The 17,428-nt window shown below is 51.1% G+C and overlaps 1 protein-coding gene across 1 annotated transcript; it reads left to right on the top strand.

The window, feature by feature from the left end:
- The first annotated feature begins 7,553 nt into the window (after positions 1–7,553).
- Positions 7,554–15,760, top strand: ZP3 (zona pellucida glycoprotein 3). The gene is made up of 8 exons (XM_012759494.3): positions 7,554–7,980; positions 9,755–9,873; positions 10,714–10,817; positions 10,892–11,069; positions 11,167–11,287; positions 14,902–14,993; positions 15,077–15,213; positions 15,546–15,760. The coding sequence occupies exons 1-8, from the start codon at positions 7,669–7,671 to the stop codon at positions 15,749–15,751; spliced, it is 1,269 nt and encodes a 422-aa protein (XP_012614948.2). The 5' UTR covers positions 7,554–7,668; the 3' UTR covers positions 15,752–15,760.
- Positions 15,761–17,428: the final 1,668 nt, after the last annotated feature.

Here is a 17,428-nt window from a genome sequence, read left to right as displayed (position 1 = left end):
CACCCTGCCATCAAACCTAAACAACCTCGGAGCCTCTGTCCTCCCCTGGCCTGGGGAGACTGCCCCCTGCAGTGCAGACTCCACTGTTTTTCCTTCTTAGGAAGCTTCTCTCCATCTGCCCATCTCTCCCGCATTCAGCTGCTTTTTCCCAGCTGGATTTTTCACATCAGCCTTCTAAGCATGCTCTGGTCTCAATAAAAGCAAAAAGCAGCAAAAACCCCTCTTCCCCTGTGTCAGCTGGATCCTCAGGGCAGACATGGCCAGGTCCTTGCATCCCTACATAGTGCTCACCTCCATTCTACCTCTGCCACCCCAGCCCAGGAGTGAGGCAGAATGACTCTGCTCCTGCCCCTCACGGACCTCAAATCCCAGCTGACCCCAGAGCCCTCCAAGGGCCTTGTGATGCCTGCCTCGGCCCCCAGCTCCAAGGTTGACCCTTCCAGCCTGCGCCTGCCTCACACCCTAGGGACCCTGGTCACGATGAGGTTTCATCCTTCCCCTCCAGGCTGGGGATGCCCAGGAAGAAAGTGGCCTCAGCTCCGTCGCTGTAAGAGATCCCAAAGGTGCCACAGCTGGAGGCTGTCAGCTGACTGCACTCCTCACAGATCTTCCACCAGTTCTTTCTGGAAGGGAGATCTGAGCACGGCATCTCCACAGTTGTCACGAGACTCTGCTTCCCTCTTTGGCGAGTGTCCATCCCTTCTCTGTCCTCCCCACTGCAGCCAGACTTCTCCAAACAGCTGTCTGCACACACATCCCCATTTCCTCTCCCCTGCCCACTACCCAGCTGACCCCAGTCTGCCTTCGGTCCTCACCAGGGCAGGGAGGCAACTCAGTAAGATCACCAGTGACCTTCATGTCATGAAATTCAAGGGACATTTTTCATTCCTTCGTTTGGTTAGTTTCAGGCCCTGATGTTAGAACAGGGCACCTGTCTTGGTCAGCTTTTGCTGTGAGAACGTGCTGCGTAACAAACAACCCCCAAATCACAGTGGTTTACAACAAACACTTTTCTTCTGTGGTTCTGCACGTTCACTGGTTGGATCTATGTCAGGCTCTGGGTGTGGTTTGGGTCTGCTCTATGTGGGCTTTTATTCTAGTACTCAGGGGCAGCAGTTACCTGGGATATGGTCCTTCCATCGTGGAAGGCACAAACCCCAAAGACAAAGAGAAACCATGGAAGCATACTGAAAGCCTCTGTTTGGGCATGACATATATCCAATCTGGTCATGTTTCATTGTCTAATTAAAGTCACATAGCCACTCTTATCTCGATAAGGCAGGAGAAGCATACCCCTCCCCACAGGGGAAGAAGGGAGACAGTGAATATTTGCTGAACAATAGTATAGCCCACCAGAAAAAAAAAACCCTATATATATATATATATATATATATATATATATATAGTTTTTTTTTTAGTTGTCCAGCTAATTTTTTCTTTTTCTTTTTTTTTTTTTTTTTTGATACAAAGTCTTGCTTTGTTGCCCAGGCTAGAGTGAGTGCCTTGGCGTCAGCCTCGCTCACAGCAACCTCAGACTCCTGGGGTTATCCTCCTCAAGATATCCTCCTGCCTGAGCCTCCCGAATAGCTGGGACTACAGGCATGTGCCACCATGCCCAGCTAATTTTTTTTCTATATATTAGTTGACCAATTAATTTGTTTCTACTTATAGTAGAGATGGGGTCTCGCTCGTGCTCAGGCTGGTTTCGAACTCCTGACCTCGAGTCCGCCTGCCTCTGCCTCCCAGAGTGCTAGGATTACAGGCGTGAGCCACCACGCCCGGCTACTTAGCATGTTTTCAAGGTTCATCCATTTTGTAGCATGTGTCAGTACTCTTCTTGTTTATAGCTCACTAATAGATCACTGTATGGATAGACCACCAATGTGATTAGATAAATTCCTTCTGGAATATAAAGAACTCTCAAAACTTAACATTAAAAAAAATTCAGGCCAGGCGAGGTGGCTCACGCCTGTAATCCTAGCACTCTGGGAGGCCGAGGCGGGCGGATTGCTCCAGGTTAGGAGTTCGAAACCAGCCTGAGCAAGAGTGAGACCCCATCTCTACTATAAATAGAAAGAAATCAATTGGCCAACTAATATATATAGAAAAAATTAGCAGGGCATGGTGGTGCATGCCTGTAGTCCCAGCTACTCAGGAGGCTGAGGCAGAAGAAGGATTGCTTGAGCCCAGGAGTTTGAGGTTGCTGTGAGCTAGGCTGACGCCATGGCACTCACTGTAGCCTGGGCAACAAAGCGAGACTCTGTCTCAAAAAAAAAAAAAAAAAAAAAATTCAAACAATCCAATTACTCAATGAGCAAGACATAAAGAGACACTTCACCAAAGGGGACACACAGATGGCAAATGAGCATGAAAAGAGGCCGGGTGAGGTGGCTCATGCCTGTAATCCTAGCACTCTGGAAGGCCGAGGAGGGCAGATTGCTCCAGGTTAGGAGTTCGAAACCAGCCTGAGCAAGAGCGAGACCCCATCTCTACTATAAATAGAAAGAAATTAATTGGCCAACTAATATATATAGAAAAAATTAGCCGGGCATGGTGGCGCATGCCTGTAGTCCCAGCTACTCGGGAGGTTGAGGCAGCAGGATTGCTTGAGCCCAGGAGTTTGAGGTTGCTGTGAGCTAGGCTGACATCATGGCACTCACTCTAGCCTGGGCAAAAAAGCGAGACTCTGTCTCAAAAATAAAGAAGAAGAAAAAATGAGCATGAAAAGATATTCAACATCACTAACCATTGGGGAATGCAAATTAAGGCCACAATGAGGCCAGGCTAGGTGACTCACACTTGTAATCCCAGCCCTGTGGGAGGCGGAAGAGGGAGGATCCCTTGAGGCCAGGAGTTTGAAACCAGCCTGAGCAACATAGCTAGACCTCATCTCTAACAAAAATGTAAAAATTAGCCGGGCGTGGTGGTGCACGCCTGTAGTCCCAGCTACTTGGGAGGCTGAGGCAGATGTTGAGGCTGCAGAGAGCAATGATGACACCATGCACTCTAGCCTGGGTGACAGAGCGAGACCCTGCCTTACAAAAAAGATGTCACCAGATACCTACCAGAATGGCTGGAGGGAAAAATAAAATAGTGACAATACCAAATACTAATGAAAACATGGAGAACCTGGATTCCTCATATTCACTCACGGGAGTGTAAAATGGCCCTGTCGCTCTGGAAAATAGTTTGGCAGTTTCTTAAAAAACAAACACTGACCACATGATCCAGCAGTTGTACTCCTAGGCATTTATCCCAGAGAAATGATAACTTACATCTGCACAAAAACCTGTACTTGAATGTTCATAGTAGCTTTCTTTGTAATAGCTCAAAACTGAAAACAATCAAAATGTCCTATAGTGGGTAAATGGGTAAACAAACCACAGCACATAAATTATACCATGGGTGACTTCTCATAAAAAGGAATAACTATGGATACATGCAACAACTTCAATGGAGGGGGGCATGGGTAATATATGTAACCTTAACACTTGTACCCTCATAATGTGCTAAAATAAAAAAAAAAAAAGAAAACCTAAAAAAAAAACTTCAATGGATCTCAGGGCATTATACTGAGTAAAAAAGGCTAATCTCAAAAGGTCATACACTGTATGATTCCATTTATATAATGTCCTTGAAATGTTTAAATTGAAGAGATGGAAAACAGATTACTGATGTGCAGGGTTTGGGGATTGTGGACTAGAGGAGGGTTGGTATGATTATAAAGTGGTAGCACAACAGAGATCTTTGTGATCATGGAATAGTTTTGTATCGATTGCATATGATAAAATAACAGAGCCATACATACATATTATATCAATGCCAAGCTCCTGATTTTTATTTGTGTTATAATTATATAAGATGTCACCATTGAGGGAAACTGGGTGGGAGGTATCTGGGACTTCCCAATACATTTCCTTGCAACTTCCTGTGAATCTATAATGATTTCAAAATAAAACTTTTTTTGAAAGTCTCAGTTGATTTACAAGAACAAAACAGACTCACATCTAAAAATGAAAGCAAACAATTTTAGAATTTCTCCAAATCACCATCTTGAGGTGTGAAAAATGGATTCTGACAAGTGGCTTTTCTTGGTATGAGAGGCTGCAGGTGCCCAGGGTTGATTTACTGATTTACCTTCTCAAAGATCCTTCGTAAGCAGCTGAGCTTGGCTGGAGAGTGGGGAAATTTGGTGTATTGCAGGTGAGTTGCCACTGGGCTTCCACATTATGGGATGTGAGCCTCTTCAGCACTTCCGCCCCTGGGAGGCCAGTAACACTCAAGTGCTTTGATGACTTCATTTAGGTCAGTGATGAAAAGACCTCCTCATGCACTTCTAAGCATTCTCCATATCCTCGGGAAATTTGCTTCATTAAATCTGACAAGAGTGCCTCCATCTCTGTTCTTCCGTGGTGTGTTTACCTAGGCAAGTTGGCAATGTGGTCATTCACTTGAGACCCGGTGTTATAAAATGAAAGTCTCATTGTGAAATTCATTGGCACTATCCATAATGCAGCTTCCACAGAACACACAAAAGTGAACTCCAGAGGATAGAAGAAAAGTGCCAAATACTTCCCCCTTGAGTCACCCAAGCTTCCTTCTTTGGCTTTTCCATAGACAACTTCAAGGAACATGCTCTGTGAAGCCCCGGGGTGAAGGACAGTTTTCTGGGACCAGAACCAGGGGCCATTATGTTTGTCCAGCACTTTCTTTTCTTTTTTTGAGACAGAGTCTCACTTTGTTGCCCAGGCTAGAGTGAGTGCCATGGCATCAGCCTAGCTCACAGCAACCTCAATCTCCTGGGCTCAAGCGATCCTACTGCCTCAGCCTCCAGAGTAGCTGGGACTACAAGCATGTGCCACCATGCCCGGCTAATTTTTTGTATATATATTTTTAGTTGGTCAATTAATTTTTTCTGTTTTTAGTAGAGACAGGGTCTCACTCAGGCTGGTTTCGAACTCCTGACCTCGAGCGATCCGCCCGCCTCGGCCTCCCTGAGTGCTAGGATTACAGGCATGAGCCACCGTGCCTGGCCTGTCCAGCACTTTCTTTCAGAAGCAGCAGGCCCAAGCGCTGCCAAGGCAGAACCATCCCAAGAGCTCCCATATCCACCAACCAAGACTCAGAGGAACCTTCTGGTAGCATCTGCCACATTCTGAGAACAGGCAGACCCTTCTGGCCAGAAAACTGCCTTTTTTTCTTTCTTTCTTTTTTCTCTTTTTTGCTTGACTGCAATGTTTTTATGTTTTAAAATTTAAATTTAAATTTTTAAAATTTTTTTCTGAGACAGAGTCTCACTCTGTTGCCCAGGCTAGAGTGCCGTGGCGTCAGCCTAGCTCATAGCAACTTCAATCTCCTGGGCTCAAGCAATCCTTCTGCCTCAGCCTCCCGAGTGGCTGAGACTACAGGCATGTGCCACCATGCCCGACTAATTTTTTTCTATATATTTTTAGTTGGCCAACTAATTTATTTCTATTTTTAGTAGAGACAGGGTCTCGCTCTTGCTCAAGCTGGTTTCGAACTCCTGACCTTGAGCAATCTGCCCGCCTCGGCCTCCCAGAGTGCTAGGATTACAGGCGTGAGCCACTGCACCCGGCCAGGTTATATATTTTGTCAGGAATCCCACAGAAGTGACTTGGGGTCCTTCCCACTGCCCCCCATCAGTAGTCACATGACATCAGTTTATCCCACTAATGGTTATGTTAACTGTGACGACGTGGCTTAAGCGGTGTCTGATAGATTTGGATTCTTATTTTATTCCACGTGTAGTCCATTATTGCCATCATTTATTTCAGTGCACAGTTGTCCCCAGTTTGGCCAGTGGGACCCCTGTTCCAACTGGCTCCTGTGTTGTCTAATCATGTCCTGATCAGTTTGTGAGCATTTATTGGGCATAAAATGACGTTCCTTGTACTTTCCTGATCCTAACTCAAAATCTGCCATTTCTCCAAGGAGCCCTAGGTCTGGCTTGTAGTGGGAAATAGTACAATATTTAGCAATTGATACCTGGGCTCTAAGAAATTTTAAGGAAAATCCTTTGGGTGGAGTTTCACACTGTGGGTGCATTCTGGCCACCAGGAGGCAGCACATTTCAGAAAAATACAAAAGACCCAGAAGCTGGGCTGGGCTGGGCTGGGCTGGAGCTAGACTGGCACTCCCCCCCCCCCCCCCCGCCCCCCGACTCCCCAGGGGTCTCTAGTCCTCCTCCCCAAAAAAGGGGACCACAGGCCCCATCCATCCATCCACCTCATGTGCATACAGACTCTCCCATCCCCACCCCACCGGTACATGCCTTGTTCCTCAGAATCACTCACTGATTTCTTCCCATCTTATTTGTCAGAAGCCCTCTGGGAGGTTAGAGGGATGGGGTGATAAGAAGCCTCAGAGAGGCCCTGATGTTCCACCCACAGCCCAGCACACTCTACTCCCAGCACCGTCAGCCACACAGCTGTGGGTAACACGCACACAAAGGCCCTGAGCTCTGAGCTTCCACCTGGTCCCTTCTGCCAGCTGGCTGCCCACCCCCCCCCCCATCCATCAGAGGAAACTGAGGGAATCATCTCTTCCCCCCCATTTATTTACTTTCCAACAAGTTAACCAGAGTAGGATTCAAAACAAAAACGCCAGAAAACATTAGGCAACTTAAATGTATGCTTCGATTACTTTAGAAGAAACATTTGCACCTGAAGGTACACAACTGCCCCTAGGAATTAAAGGCCATTCATTTTTGTATTATTCTTCCTCTCCTAAAGGAGTTTCACCTGGGTGCCTGCACAGAGTCGGCATCAGAAGTGCTGTGCCCGTCAGTCCTTCACCATCTCCTGCCTGGACTGTTACAGTAGACCCCTGACTCTTGTCATCAGTCCCTCTTCCCAGCCAGAGCTGAGCAGCTCATTCACCTGTTTCAATACCCTTCCGTGGTGGCTACCCTCACCCCCAGGGCAAAGTCCAGCATCTCAGCCTGGCACCTTCAGGACCCTGCCCTGCCCACCCTCCCCAGCCTCCTAAACTGCCACTCTGGCCCCAAGGACCTGAGGCTTTGGCAGTTCTGAGCTCCATGGACATTGCCCCAGCCCCCTCCCCCCAGCACCCTTTCTTCACCTCTGTCCACACAGCTGCCTCTGCCTGAACTGACCTCCCATCCCTCCATCCCCCTGTAAAATTGGGCAGAGGCCCATAAAATTCCTCTTGTTTCCTAATGGATATCTCCTCCTTGTTCTTGCACTTGGAATGAGCCCCCTGCCATCTCTGATCTAACCCTCCCCACCCTTCAATAATGACCTTTCTCCTGTCTCCCCCACAGACCTGTGACCACTGTCCCGCCCTGGACTGTGAGCTGCCTAAGGGCAGGGCCAGCAAAGGGTGGGCATGGAGGGCAGGATGGATGGGGAAGGGGTGACAAGTTGTGTCTGACAAGGCTGCCAGTGCATGCTTTGCAAACTTCAATGTGAATACGGATCACTTGGGGATTTCCAAGCTGAAAAACCAAGTCCTGATTCAGTCCGCCTGGGGTGAAGGCTGAAGTTTGTGTCTCTAACGAGCTGCAGGTGCTGCTGGTGCCGCTGGACTGGGGAAGGGAGGCAGGTGGGGGGCTCTCAGGTGGGTTCAGCCAGCATCCCAGGGATATAAGATAGCTGGGTGGTGGCCACCCACCACCTCTCGGGCATCATGGAGCTGAGCTACGGGCTCTTCATCTGCTTCCTGCTCTGGGGAGGCACAGAGCTGTGCTACCCCCAGCCCCTCTGGCTCTTGCAGGGGGGAGCCAGCCGCCCCACACCGTCTGCACCACCGGTGATCGTGGAGTGTCTGGAGGCCCAGTTGTTGGTCACTGTCAGCAAAGACCTTTTTGGCACCGGGAAGTTGGTCAGGCCTGCTGACCTCACCCTGGGCCCTAAGGGCTGTCAGCCCCTGGTCTCTGCGGACACAGATGATGTGGTCAGGTTCGAGGTTGGGCTACACGAGTGTGGCAACAGCCTGCAGGTGAGGCTTGGGGCCCCCAGCTTCGGTGGAAGGATGTGCGAGGTGGCTGGTGACGGGGAGTGTGGCCATAGAACCTGTGGGAGGTGGGGTTGGGCAGGGAGGTGGCGTGGCTGCGGCCTGAAGCTGGCCCTGGGGGCCAGTTCCTGTCTCTGGCTGCTCAAATTGGGCAGGCAGCAGAGAGTCCTGAGGTGGCAGTGTGCACTGAGCCAGTCCAGACACCCCCACTGTGACGCCTGTGGGTTTATGACACACACAGGTGCGGGCAATAGGACAGCCCTAGGGGGTAGCCCAGGCACTTGCTTGGGGCATGAGAAACTCTTTCTGAAGAGACAGACTTTTGCTATCTTAGAAAGCTCAGAATAATCATCGCAGGAAATACCCCAGAATCTTAGCATCCCTCCTTCATATTCAATGGCTTGAAGCTTTGACTAAAAGTGGTATTGGGGGGCACAACATTGACCTTCATGCTGAAGACCTTACAGGTTTCAATTGAGTCCCTCGGGGCCACTCCAAGGGGTTAACTGGGAGGCAGGTGCAGGAAGAGACCCCGCGCAATCCAGGCCAGACCCCTCCACCAGGCCAGCAGGAAGTGGATACTGACACTGGGAAGAGGCCCTTCCGGCAGCACAGGGCTAGGCACACAGCTCCCCAGATCGTCCCTGATGCCCTGAACCACGTTCCCGTTGCTTCATGGAGGGCCTGTCCTGTCCTCTGACGTGGAGCCCTGGCTCCTCCCCTGGCAGTGGACTCAGTAGCTTGGCTGCAGTGGAGCAAATCCAGCCCCAACACCCTCCAGCTGGAGCTCTAGTCTTAGGTGTGGTCCCTAGAGCTCACCTTGAGGACTCGGGCCCTTACTTCCCTGGGATGGAGGCCAGAGAGCTGCAGGAATTATCTGAATAATTATTCTAGCTTAGTAACGCCCAAGCCTTAGACATTGGAGTCACCTGGGGAGCTGCTAAAAATCCTGCTCAGCTGTACAGATGCTAAATCAGATGGGCGTGGGAGCCAGCCATGGGTCTCTTTAAGGATCCCAGGTGACCCCAATGTGGAACACAGCCCGCTCTCCACAGTGTTTCTCGATCTTGCCCAGTAATAATCACCTGGCTTCCCAGCTATGCCACTGGTGCCATCCTGCAGGGCGCTGCCCTCCTGCTCTGAAATCCGTACTAACATTTGAACAAGGGGCTTCACAGACCGTGCTGCTGGTCCTGTTTGGGGCATTTGCTGATAGATCTAAGACTGCCCTGGAGATCGAATCAGGGCAGGGCCAGGAGGCCACCTGGGCCCCAGGTCGGGTCCCCTGGGCAGGCCCCTTCTCCTGCAGCCCAACTGGAAGCTTCGAACCTCTCACTGCCTCATGCAGCCAGTTCCTCCCATGAAATGGGCTTGGGAACAGGTCAGAGGGTGATAAATGCTAACTGCTGTGTGGTAAGTTAAAGTTCCTGGCACTTTCTGGCTGATTCTAGGGCTTGCTTGGCCCCAGGCCTCCCCTGAAGGAAATCATGTATGTACTGGGGGAGGAGTGCGGGGGAAGGGGGTGCACATCCTGATGCTTCTGGTGTCTGCCCTGGCTGATCCAGCCCCCCATGGTGGTGTCAGCATCTTGGGTAAGGGCCCTGTGGTTGCAGAGGGAGGACCTGCCTGGGCTCTCCTTACTGCCAGCAGCACAGTCTGTGTTCTTGCGACTCCCAACGGGCTGGCTACTCCCTCTTGTGGGTCAGGCACACCTTGGGCAGGTGGCACTGGTAAGGTTAACCTCTCACCTGTCCTCCAGGTGACTGCTGATTCCCTGGTGTATAGCACCTTCCTGCTGCATGAACCCCGCCCTGTGGGGAACCTGTCCATCCTCAGGACCAACCGTGCCGAGGTTCCCATCGAGTGCCGCTACCCCAGGTCAGTATGGGACTGGGGTCATAGCTCCTGGTGCAGAGGCCACTCGGCTGTGGCTGCAGCCAGGTGGGTCAGCTCTGGGCAGCAGCTCACAGCACAGCTGTGAGGGGTGGAAGTGCTTGTGGTTGTGGTTACTCCCCCAGCCCCGGGTGGGGTTGGGTGGGGCCTGCTGAGTCTAGTCTGATCCCCAGAAACGCATCAGGGGCTCCACTGTCTCTCAGTGGAAGCTGTAGGCTGCACAGCTTTGCAGGGGGTGGTACTAGGCTAGGCCCTGGCCACCTGTTCTCTCCTGGTGGCCCTAGCACATCAAGCATGTGCCTGTGAATTTGGGCACCGAAGCGGAAGGAGAGAGTGACTGTGTCTCTAAGACAATGCTGGGTCCAGTGCCAGGATCACACAGGGTCTTAGTCCCCGCCCTTGAACCAGTCTTGGAGGAGGTCGGAGAGGTGAAGTGGGCAGTGCTGACACCAGGACACAAGGCATGAGCCAGTGTGCCTGGGCAGAGCCACCATACTGAGGGGTACCATGCAGGGGCTGCTGCCTCAGACCTGGAACCTGAGTCTCCAGGGCTAAAGTTAACAAGGAACAGATCTTAGTCTAGAAACTGAACTTCTAACATCAGAGGTACTTGACTTCACACTGCAGCCCAGATGTTGTCATGGCTGGGCTGGCTGTGCCATGCACAGGTGCAGAAGTTCAGGAGCGCAAAGGGGACTGTTCAGCTGCCTGGCTGGGGCACAGCTGCAGGCTCTGCAAGGGGGCGGAAATGAGATGCCCCCCCAATGGGGGACCACGTGGGGTGTGTCCCTGGGCAGGTGTGGGCAGCTGCGGCTCTCCTCCCAGGCAGGGCAATGTGAGCAGCCAGGTCATCCTGCCCACCTGGGTGCCCTTCAGGACCACGGTGCTCTCGGAGGAGAAGCTGGCTTTCTCTCTGCGCCTGATGGAGGGTAAGCAGGGGGGCTGGGCTGGCAGCTGCGGGGAAAGCGCTGGGCAGTCTTGAACCCCTGGCCATCTCTTCCAGAGAACTGGAGCACTGAGAAGAGGTCCCCCACCTTCCACCTGGGAGACACAGCTCACCTCCAGGCAGAAATCCACACTGGCAGCCACGTGCCACTGCGGCTGTTTGTGGACCGCTGTGTGGCCACACCAACGCCAGACCGGAACGCCTCCCCTTACCACACCATTGTGGACTTCCATGGGTGAGGACTGGGCTCCCTTCCTAGGGCACCTGCCTGTTGGGATGGCCCTAGAGCCACCTGCTGGCCTAACACCATTCTTCACTCGTTCTCTTCCAAGTTGTCTTGTCGATGGTCGTCTCGCGGATGCCTCTTCTGCATTCAAGGCCCCCAGAGCCAGGCCGGACATGCTCCAGTTCACAGTGGATGTGTTCAGCTTTGTTAATGACTCCAGAAACGTGGTAAGAGCCCCTTCTAATAACCTACAATGAGGCTGAGCTTTTGGCCTTATTATCCTACTGGGTTGCTCCCTGGCTCTCTCCTTGAGCAAATGACTGATAGTTCTGTCCCTACAACACAACAAACCTACCTGTGGATAATGCTTTGGGCTTCAGTGAGGCCCTTGAGGATGAGTGACACAAACCCCTAAGGGGTAAGTAGAAAACCCACCCAGGGTGGGGAGAGTCGGGGCTTAGAAACAGGAAAGACCAGAGAACAGGGAGCTGGAAGATCTAGCTGACAGCTTAAATAAGAGCAACAGCTGCTGGGTCTTGTGGCCAGGTTGCTGACCTTGTCCTTGCCAAGGTCAGCAGGGCAAGAACTCAGATGAGTTGAATGAAGGAGTTGACAAAACGCAGGTCTCAGTCTTCCTGGAGGCTGTCTCCAGGGGCAAGGAAAGCAGGTATGAACTTCCTAACCAGGGTAGCCTCTTGAACTTGATCATAGGCAAGGCCAGTGATTCTGAAGGTGGCATCACCTGGAGGCCTTGTTGAAACAGGCTGCTTCCCCCTCCCCCTCAGGTCCAGCGTGGAACCTAGAACCTGCATTCCTAACAAGTGTCCAGGTGACATTGGTACTAATCTGGAGCCCACCTCGACAACCACTAAGCTAGAAAGCCCAGGTTGAAACTAAGGGGGCTGGAGAAGGGAACAAAATGCAGATGATTCCTGATGGCTTTGAATGGTGGAGGGGTGAAGCACAGGTGACAGGACTGATAGCTGGAAAGTGGGTAGGCTCTTAGGAGTAAAAAATCAAATCACTTTTAAACTCCCTGAGAATGGAATAGGGGGATGTGAAGCTTAGAATAGCTGGTCAGGAAGAAGTCACTAAAACAGGTCTGTCAATGCTGGTTCTATACTGATCACCTGGAAAAAATCAAATACTGGTGCTTCTAGATAATCCTATATATTCACTTAATTGAGATACTGGCATCACCTTTTTCCAACACATGAAAATCTTGTTCTACAGCAAGCACCTATGTGCCTACCATCTAGGTCCTCCCATTAGTGCTCTACTGTATTGTCCATCCACTGGTCCATCTTTTTTACTTGGAAAAGCATCAAAAGCCATGTAAGCTCCCAGGTGATTCTAGTAAACAGCTGGGTTTGTAAACCACTGAAGCAGAGGTTTGTGTGACAAGGCAGTGCTAAGGGTCGAAATCAGGAGTTTGGAAGAGACTACATGGATGCCGCCCTACCTCTTCCAGCAGCCTTGTGAGAAAAGATCCATGCAGATTAGCAGATGGCAGGAGGTGCAAGAATCTAAAATAAGATGGCCTGGGCCAGTCAAGGTGGCTCATGCCTGTAATCCTAGCACTCTAGGAGGCCAAGAGGCAGGTGGATCGCTCAAGGTCAGGAGTTCAAAACCAACCTGAGCAAGAACGAGACCCTCATCTCTACTAAAAATAGAAATTAATTGGCCAATTAAAAGAAAAAATTAGTCGGGCATGGGTGGCACATGCCTATAGTCCCAGCTACTCCATGCCTGTAGTCCCATCCTACTGAGGCAGAAGAATCACTTGAGCCCAGGAGTTTGAGGTTGCTATGAGCTAGGCTGACCCCATGGCACTCTAGCCCAGGCAACAGTGTGACTGTCAAAAAAAAAAAAAAAAAAAGTCCTGAAGCTCTTCATGGCAGGTCCTAGGTTGAATGGGCCTAGGGAGAATGCACAGATTTAGAGAAAGGGCTTGGTCTCTGATTAGTGACCTGTGGGACCTAGGGTAGATCTTCTACCTAGAGTAGAAGATCCTACTTGGATAGAGTCGATGTTGAATTCAGAAGTGGTCCAGTCAGGAAGGAGGATCAGGATAAGGTCTCATAGAAAACGGAGCCGTCGGTACCAGTGCAAACTGAGCTGCCTTCTGCCTCTCCAGGGATTGAGGGGTAACCAAGACTAGAGGGCAACACAGCTCAGAAGGTGGTCTGAGCCCTCGGAGGGCTCCCCCTCTGCAGACTGGCCCAAGGATCAAAGGAAAGGGAATGATCTTAGTGAAGAATGACAGGGGAACCACCCAGGGATTTTAGGTTCCAGTTAGCACAAGAATGTACTGGAAGAAGCTAAAGACAAAAGCCCTTCCTGGGATATGGGCTCTTAAAGGGCCTAGACCACTTTCTCTTGCAGGGCAAGTAGACAGAATAGGCAGGCCAATAGGCAGGCCAATAGGCTTGTTGAAAGGTCTGAACTTAGCCAGGCGTGGTGGCTCACGCCTGTAATCCTAGCACTCGGGGAGGCTGAGGCGGGCGGATCACTCGAGGTCAGGAGTTCGAAACCAGCCTGAGCAAGAGTGAGACCCCATCTCTACTATAAATAAAAAAAAAAGAAATTAATTGGCCAACTAATATATAGAAAAAAATTAGCCGAGCATGGTGGCACATGCCTATAGTCCCAGCTACTCGGAAGGCTGAGGCAGGAGGATTGCTTGAGCCCAGGAGTTTGAGGTTGCTGTGAGCGAGGCTGACGCCACGGCACTCACTCACTCTAGCCTGAACAACAAAGCGAGACTCTGTCTCAAAAAAAAAAAAAAGTCTGAACTTAAATGGCTTCCGAAGTGGCTTCCCTGCTGATACATTTGGCCGCTAGGTGGTACCCAAGGCTCGTGGCTCTGTAGGAAGCTGCAGCTTTGATGGGATTTCTACGCCCTTCCAGAGTTGAACAGGGAGACATTGAAGCCCGTACCTAGAACATAAAGGGAGACTCTGCCTGGCAAGAGGCCAGAACCACACTAAACCCTAGCTCTGCCAAAGTGACCCCTCACCAGGTAGTCGGATATCAGCCCGTTTGGGACTAGAAGGCTGAGGGCAGCTGACAGCTCAGCCGGACACAGGGCCCTCTTTCCAGCAGGGGCTCGTGTCACCTTCCTTTAACACTTGCTAAATGAGGGTGAGCAGGCAGCATTTCCCAGGGGCTGGGGCTGTGCCAGGGCACCAGCCTGGGGTTGTCTTGTTCTCACGTCAGGTGAGAACAGGTGACGTGGAAGCCTGACCTGGGACAGACAAGACTGATGGAGGCATGTGCCTAAGGAAGAAGAAGCTCAGAGAAGCTTGCCCAAGGAAACAACCAGAAAGCTGATTTTCAAATCTGAGATGGGAGCTCTAAAGGAGCTAGTCTAAAAGACTTCGATGTGCCTGAGGACCTCAGGTTATAGAACCAACTTGTCTCCTCTCTCCAGCTGAAAGAGGGCAATACCCAATAACTATATCCCTGAGAGGAAAAGTGGCTTGTCAACTAGTTGAGTGCAATCTTGGAAGCCCAGCCAAGCTGCCTGCTAGTAAGGTGTCTACCATCTGTCACCTAAGGGTAGGCAGGACCACTTCGCAATGTTACCTCTTTAGTTCCATCAGAGGATTCTGACTTCACAAGCCCAGGTAGAACACGCTCAGTAATCGGGCAAATTTGGGAGATAAAGGTATGGATTCCAGTTTAGAATGAGACTTGCCGCTTGCTCTGCAACCTTGGGCAAGTTAAACCTCTGGACCACTTCAGAGATGGAGCTCTTCCCTCCCTGCCTTCAAAGGGTTATGTGGAAATGAGCTTAAACTCCCTGGCACAGCCTAGAAATAGCTATTGTTACTTCCAGATATATATCACCTGTCATCTGAAGGTCACTTTGGCTGACCAGGACCCGAACCAACTCAACAAAGCCTGCTCCTTCAGCAAGACTTCCAACAGGTGTGTGTGTTCCCCCCAATATATCATAGCAAACAGCTTCCTGCAGGCAACAAAAGCCTAAGCTGCCCGTCTCTCCTTCCCAGCTGGTCCCCGGTAGAAGGCAGTGCTGACATCTGTGACTGCTGTAACAAGGGTAACTGTGGCATTTCGGGCTACTCCAGGAGACAGCCCCATGTGATGAGCCCGTGGCCCAAGTCCACTTCTCGCAAACGCAGGCACGGTATGTCCTAGGAAAGCCCCTGCTCAGTCCAGGGTATCTGCTGTCACTCTGGGTGGTATTTTCTTCCGTGTCCCCCATGCAGGCTGTCTACCCCTAGGAGAATGCAGTTTCAGGCTTCCTAAACCTGTCTTGGCTGGGTAGGGGGGCTCCAAGCCCCCACCTAGTGGGACAAAAGGCTCAGCTTTTGTCCCAGGCCTCAGACGTAATGGGGCTTATGGGGATAATGACGTTGATGTCAAGATAATCTACAAGTTCAGCCCACTGAGGCAGGGTAACCTGATTCTTAGTTAGGGACTAAGGTGACCCTTAGCTGTTTTTTTTTTCCCCTGTAGTGACAGAAGAAGCAGACGTCACCGTGGGGCCATTGATCTTCCTGAGAAAGGCTAGTGACCGTGACACAGAAAGATGGGCTTCTCCTCCCTCCTCCATGGCGCTAGGTGGAAGCCTGGCTGCACTGGCGTCCCTGATGCTGGCCGCTATCGTCCTGGCTGTCACCAGGCGGGGTTCTGTTTCCCATTCTGTGTCTGCTTCCCAATAAAAGAAGAAAGCACTCTCTGGGAGTGGTGTAGTGACTAGATAGGTGGTCAGAACTGGTAGTGGTGGCCTAGGGACGGGGAAACTAGGCCGTATACACATAGCATGACCCGGAAAGTCCTGCTGTGCCTGGAGCCCACTGTAAGGACCTGGTGCCCCTACAAGGGCAAGGTGGAAGCTGCTGGAGCAAAAGCAGGCTGGGCCCAACCGGCCTGAGTCTCCTAGGCTAGCCAGGAATCTTGTGTCTCTAGGCCCCACAGATCTGACCCCTTCCCTAATAGCAGGCAGCAAGCCACATGGCCAGATACTAGAAGCTCAAAGGCCAGTGGCAATTGGGTCCCAACAAGGCAGTGATCTGAGCTCAGCTTCTTGCTTGATCTCAGGCCATCACCTTGCCCTGAAGCTGCCCTTGAGCATGCTTGGGGTGTACACTTGCTATAGCCACGTCGCTGGCTCTAAGGCAGGTGCCTTTTGCTTCGGTGAGTAGGAGGTAGGAAGGCTGGGACCTGCTCTGGTCTCAATGTCATGGAGGGGACGCTGCTGTCCAGCTTCCTCTGCCCTTCATTCTCCCCCTATAAGCTGCCTGCCCCTGGCCCCAGCCATGCCCCCAGGAGTATTTAATAAGGGAATGGTGCTCTGGGAGCTGCCCAGGGAGCTATGACCCCTTCTCTAGGGGGAGGTGCTCAGGCCATGTTCCCTTGGGGGGTATGAAGGCCCCCCATATTCAGGGGGACCCTGAGATGGCTCCAATCTTGCCCTAGACCCAAGCCACTCTGTTCTTATTGGGTGAAGTTCACCTTCACTTGTAGCATTGCACCTTGGCTAGCTGTGGGCCTGCTGGTCCTTGTGGGCAACACGGGACACGTACCTGCTGGGCGGGGTTCTCGGACATAAATTGAAGCCAGAAAGCACTCGAGTGCAGCTACAAGGATGGCTGTTTGTCTCTGGCCTAGCAACTGGCTGAGGGTAGGGACTCCAATGTGTTGACTTGAGAAAGCACAGATGTCTATACTGTATTCAGAGCAAGGTTTGTGGGGTTTTTTTGGGTTTTTTTTTTTTTGACAGTCTCATGCTGCCACCCAGGCTCTAGAGTGCAATGGCAGCATCATAGCTCACTGCAACCTCAAATTCCTGGGGTCAAGTGACCCTCCTGCCTCAGCCTCCTGAGTAGCTGGGACTATAGGTGCTCACCACCACACCTGATTCCTTTGCTTCAGCCTCCCAAGTAGCTGGAACTACAGGCATGCACCACCACACCCAGCTAATTTTTGGTTTTATAAAATTTTTTGTAGAGATGAGGTCTCACTATGTTTCCCAGGGTGGTCTAGTACTCAGGTGGCCTCCAGTGATCCTCCTGGCTTGCACTCCAGTGCTGGGATTACAGGTGTGAGCCTAGCCAAATCCATATTTGGTTGCAGAGGTGGAACCCAAGGACATGGAGAGCTGTAAGTATGGAAAAGAAATCTCAGTATAGGTGTACCTACACAGTTCAAATCCTTATCGTTCAAGGGCCAACTGTAGTTTTTCTTCCTCTTAACTATCAATCTTTTTTTTTTTTTTTTTTTTTTTTTTTTGAGACAGAGTCTCACTTTGTTGCCCAGGCTAGAGTGAGTGCCGTGGCATCAGCCTGGTTCACAGTAACCTCAAACTCCTGGGCTCAAGCAATCCTTCTGCCTCAGCC

Source organism: Microcebus murinus, chromosome 19 (genome assembly GCF_040939455.1).
Source record: "Microcebus murinus isolate Inina chromosome 19, M.murinus_Inina_mat1.0, whole genome shotgun sequence".
In the NCBI taxonomy this organism is placed as follows: Eukaryota; Metazoa; Chordata; class Mammalia; order Primates; family Cheirogaleidae; genus Microcebus; species Microcebus murinus.
The sequence above is the reverse complement of the archived record's forward strand: the minus strand, read 5'-3'. Positions and strand labels throughout refer to the sequence as shown.

Coding starts and splice junctions, on each gene's coding strand:
- ZP3 (XM_012759494.3), top strand. CDS start 7,669: ATGGAGCTGAGCTACGGGCTCTTCATCTGCTTCCTGCTCTGGGGAGGC. Junction 10,818..10,891: donor CTCTCTGCGCCTGATGGAGG/GTAAGCAGGGGG, acceptor CATCTCTTCCAG/AGAACTGGAGCACTGAGAAG. Junction 11,288..14,901: donor TTAATGACTCCAGAAACGTG/GTAAGAGCCCCT, acceptor TGTTACTTCCAG/ATATATATCACCTGTCATCT.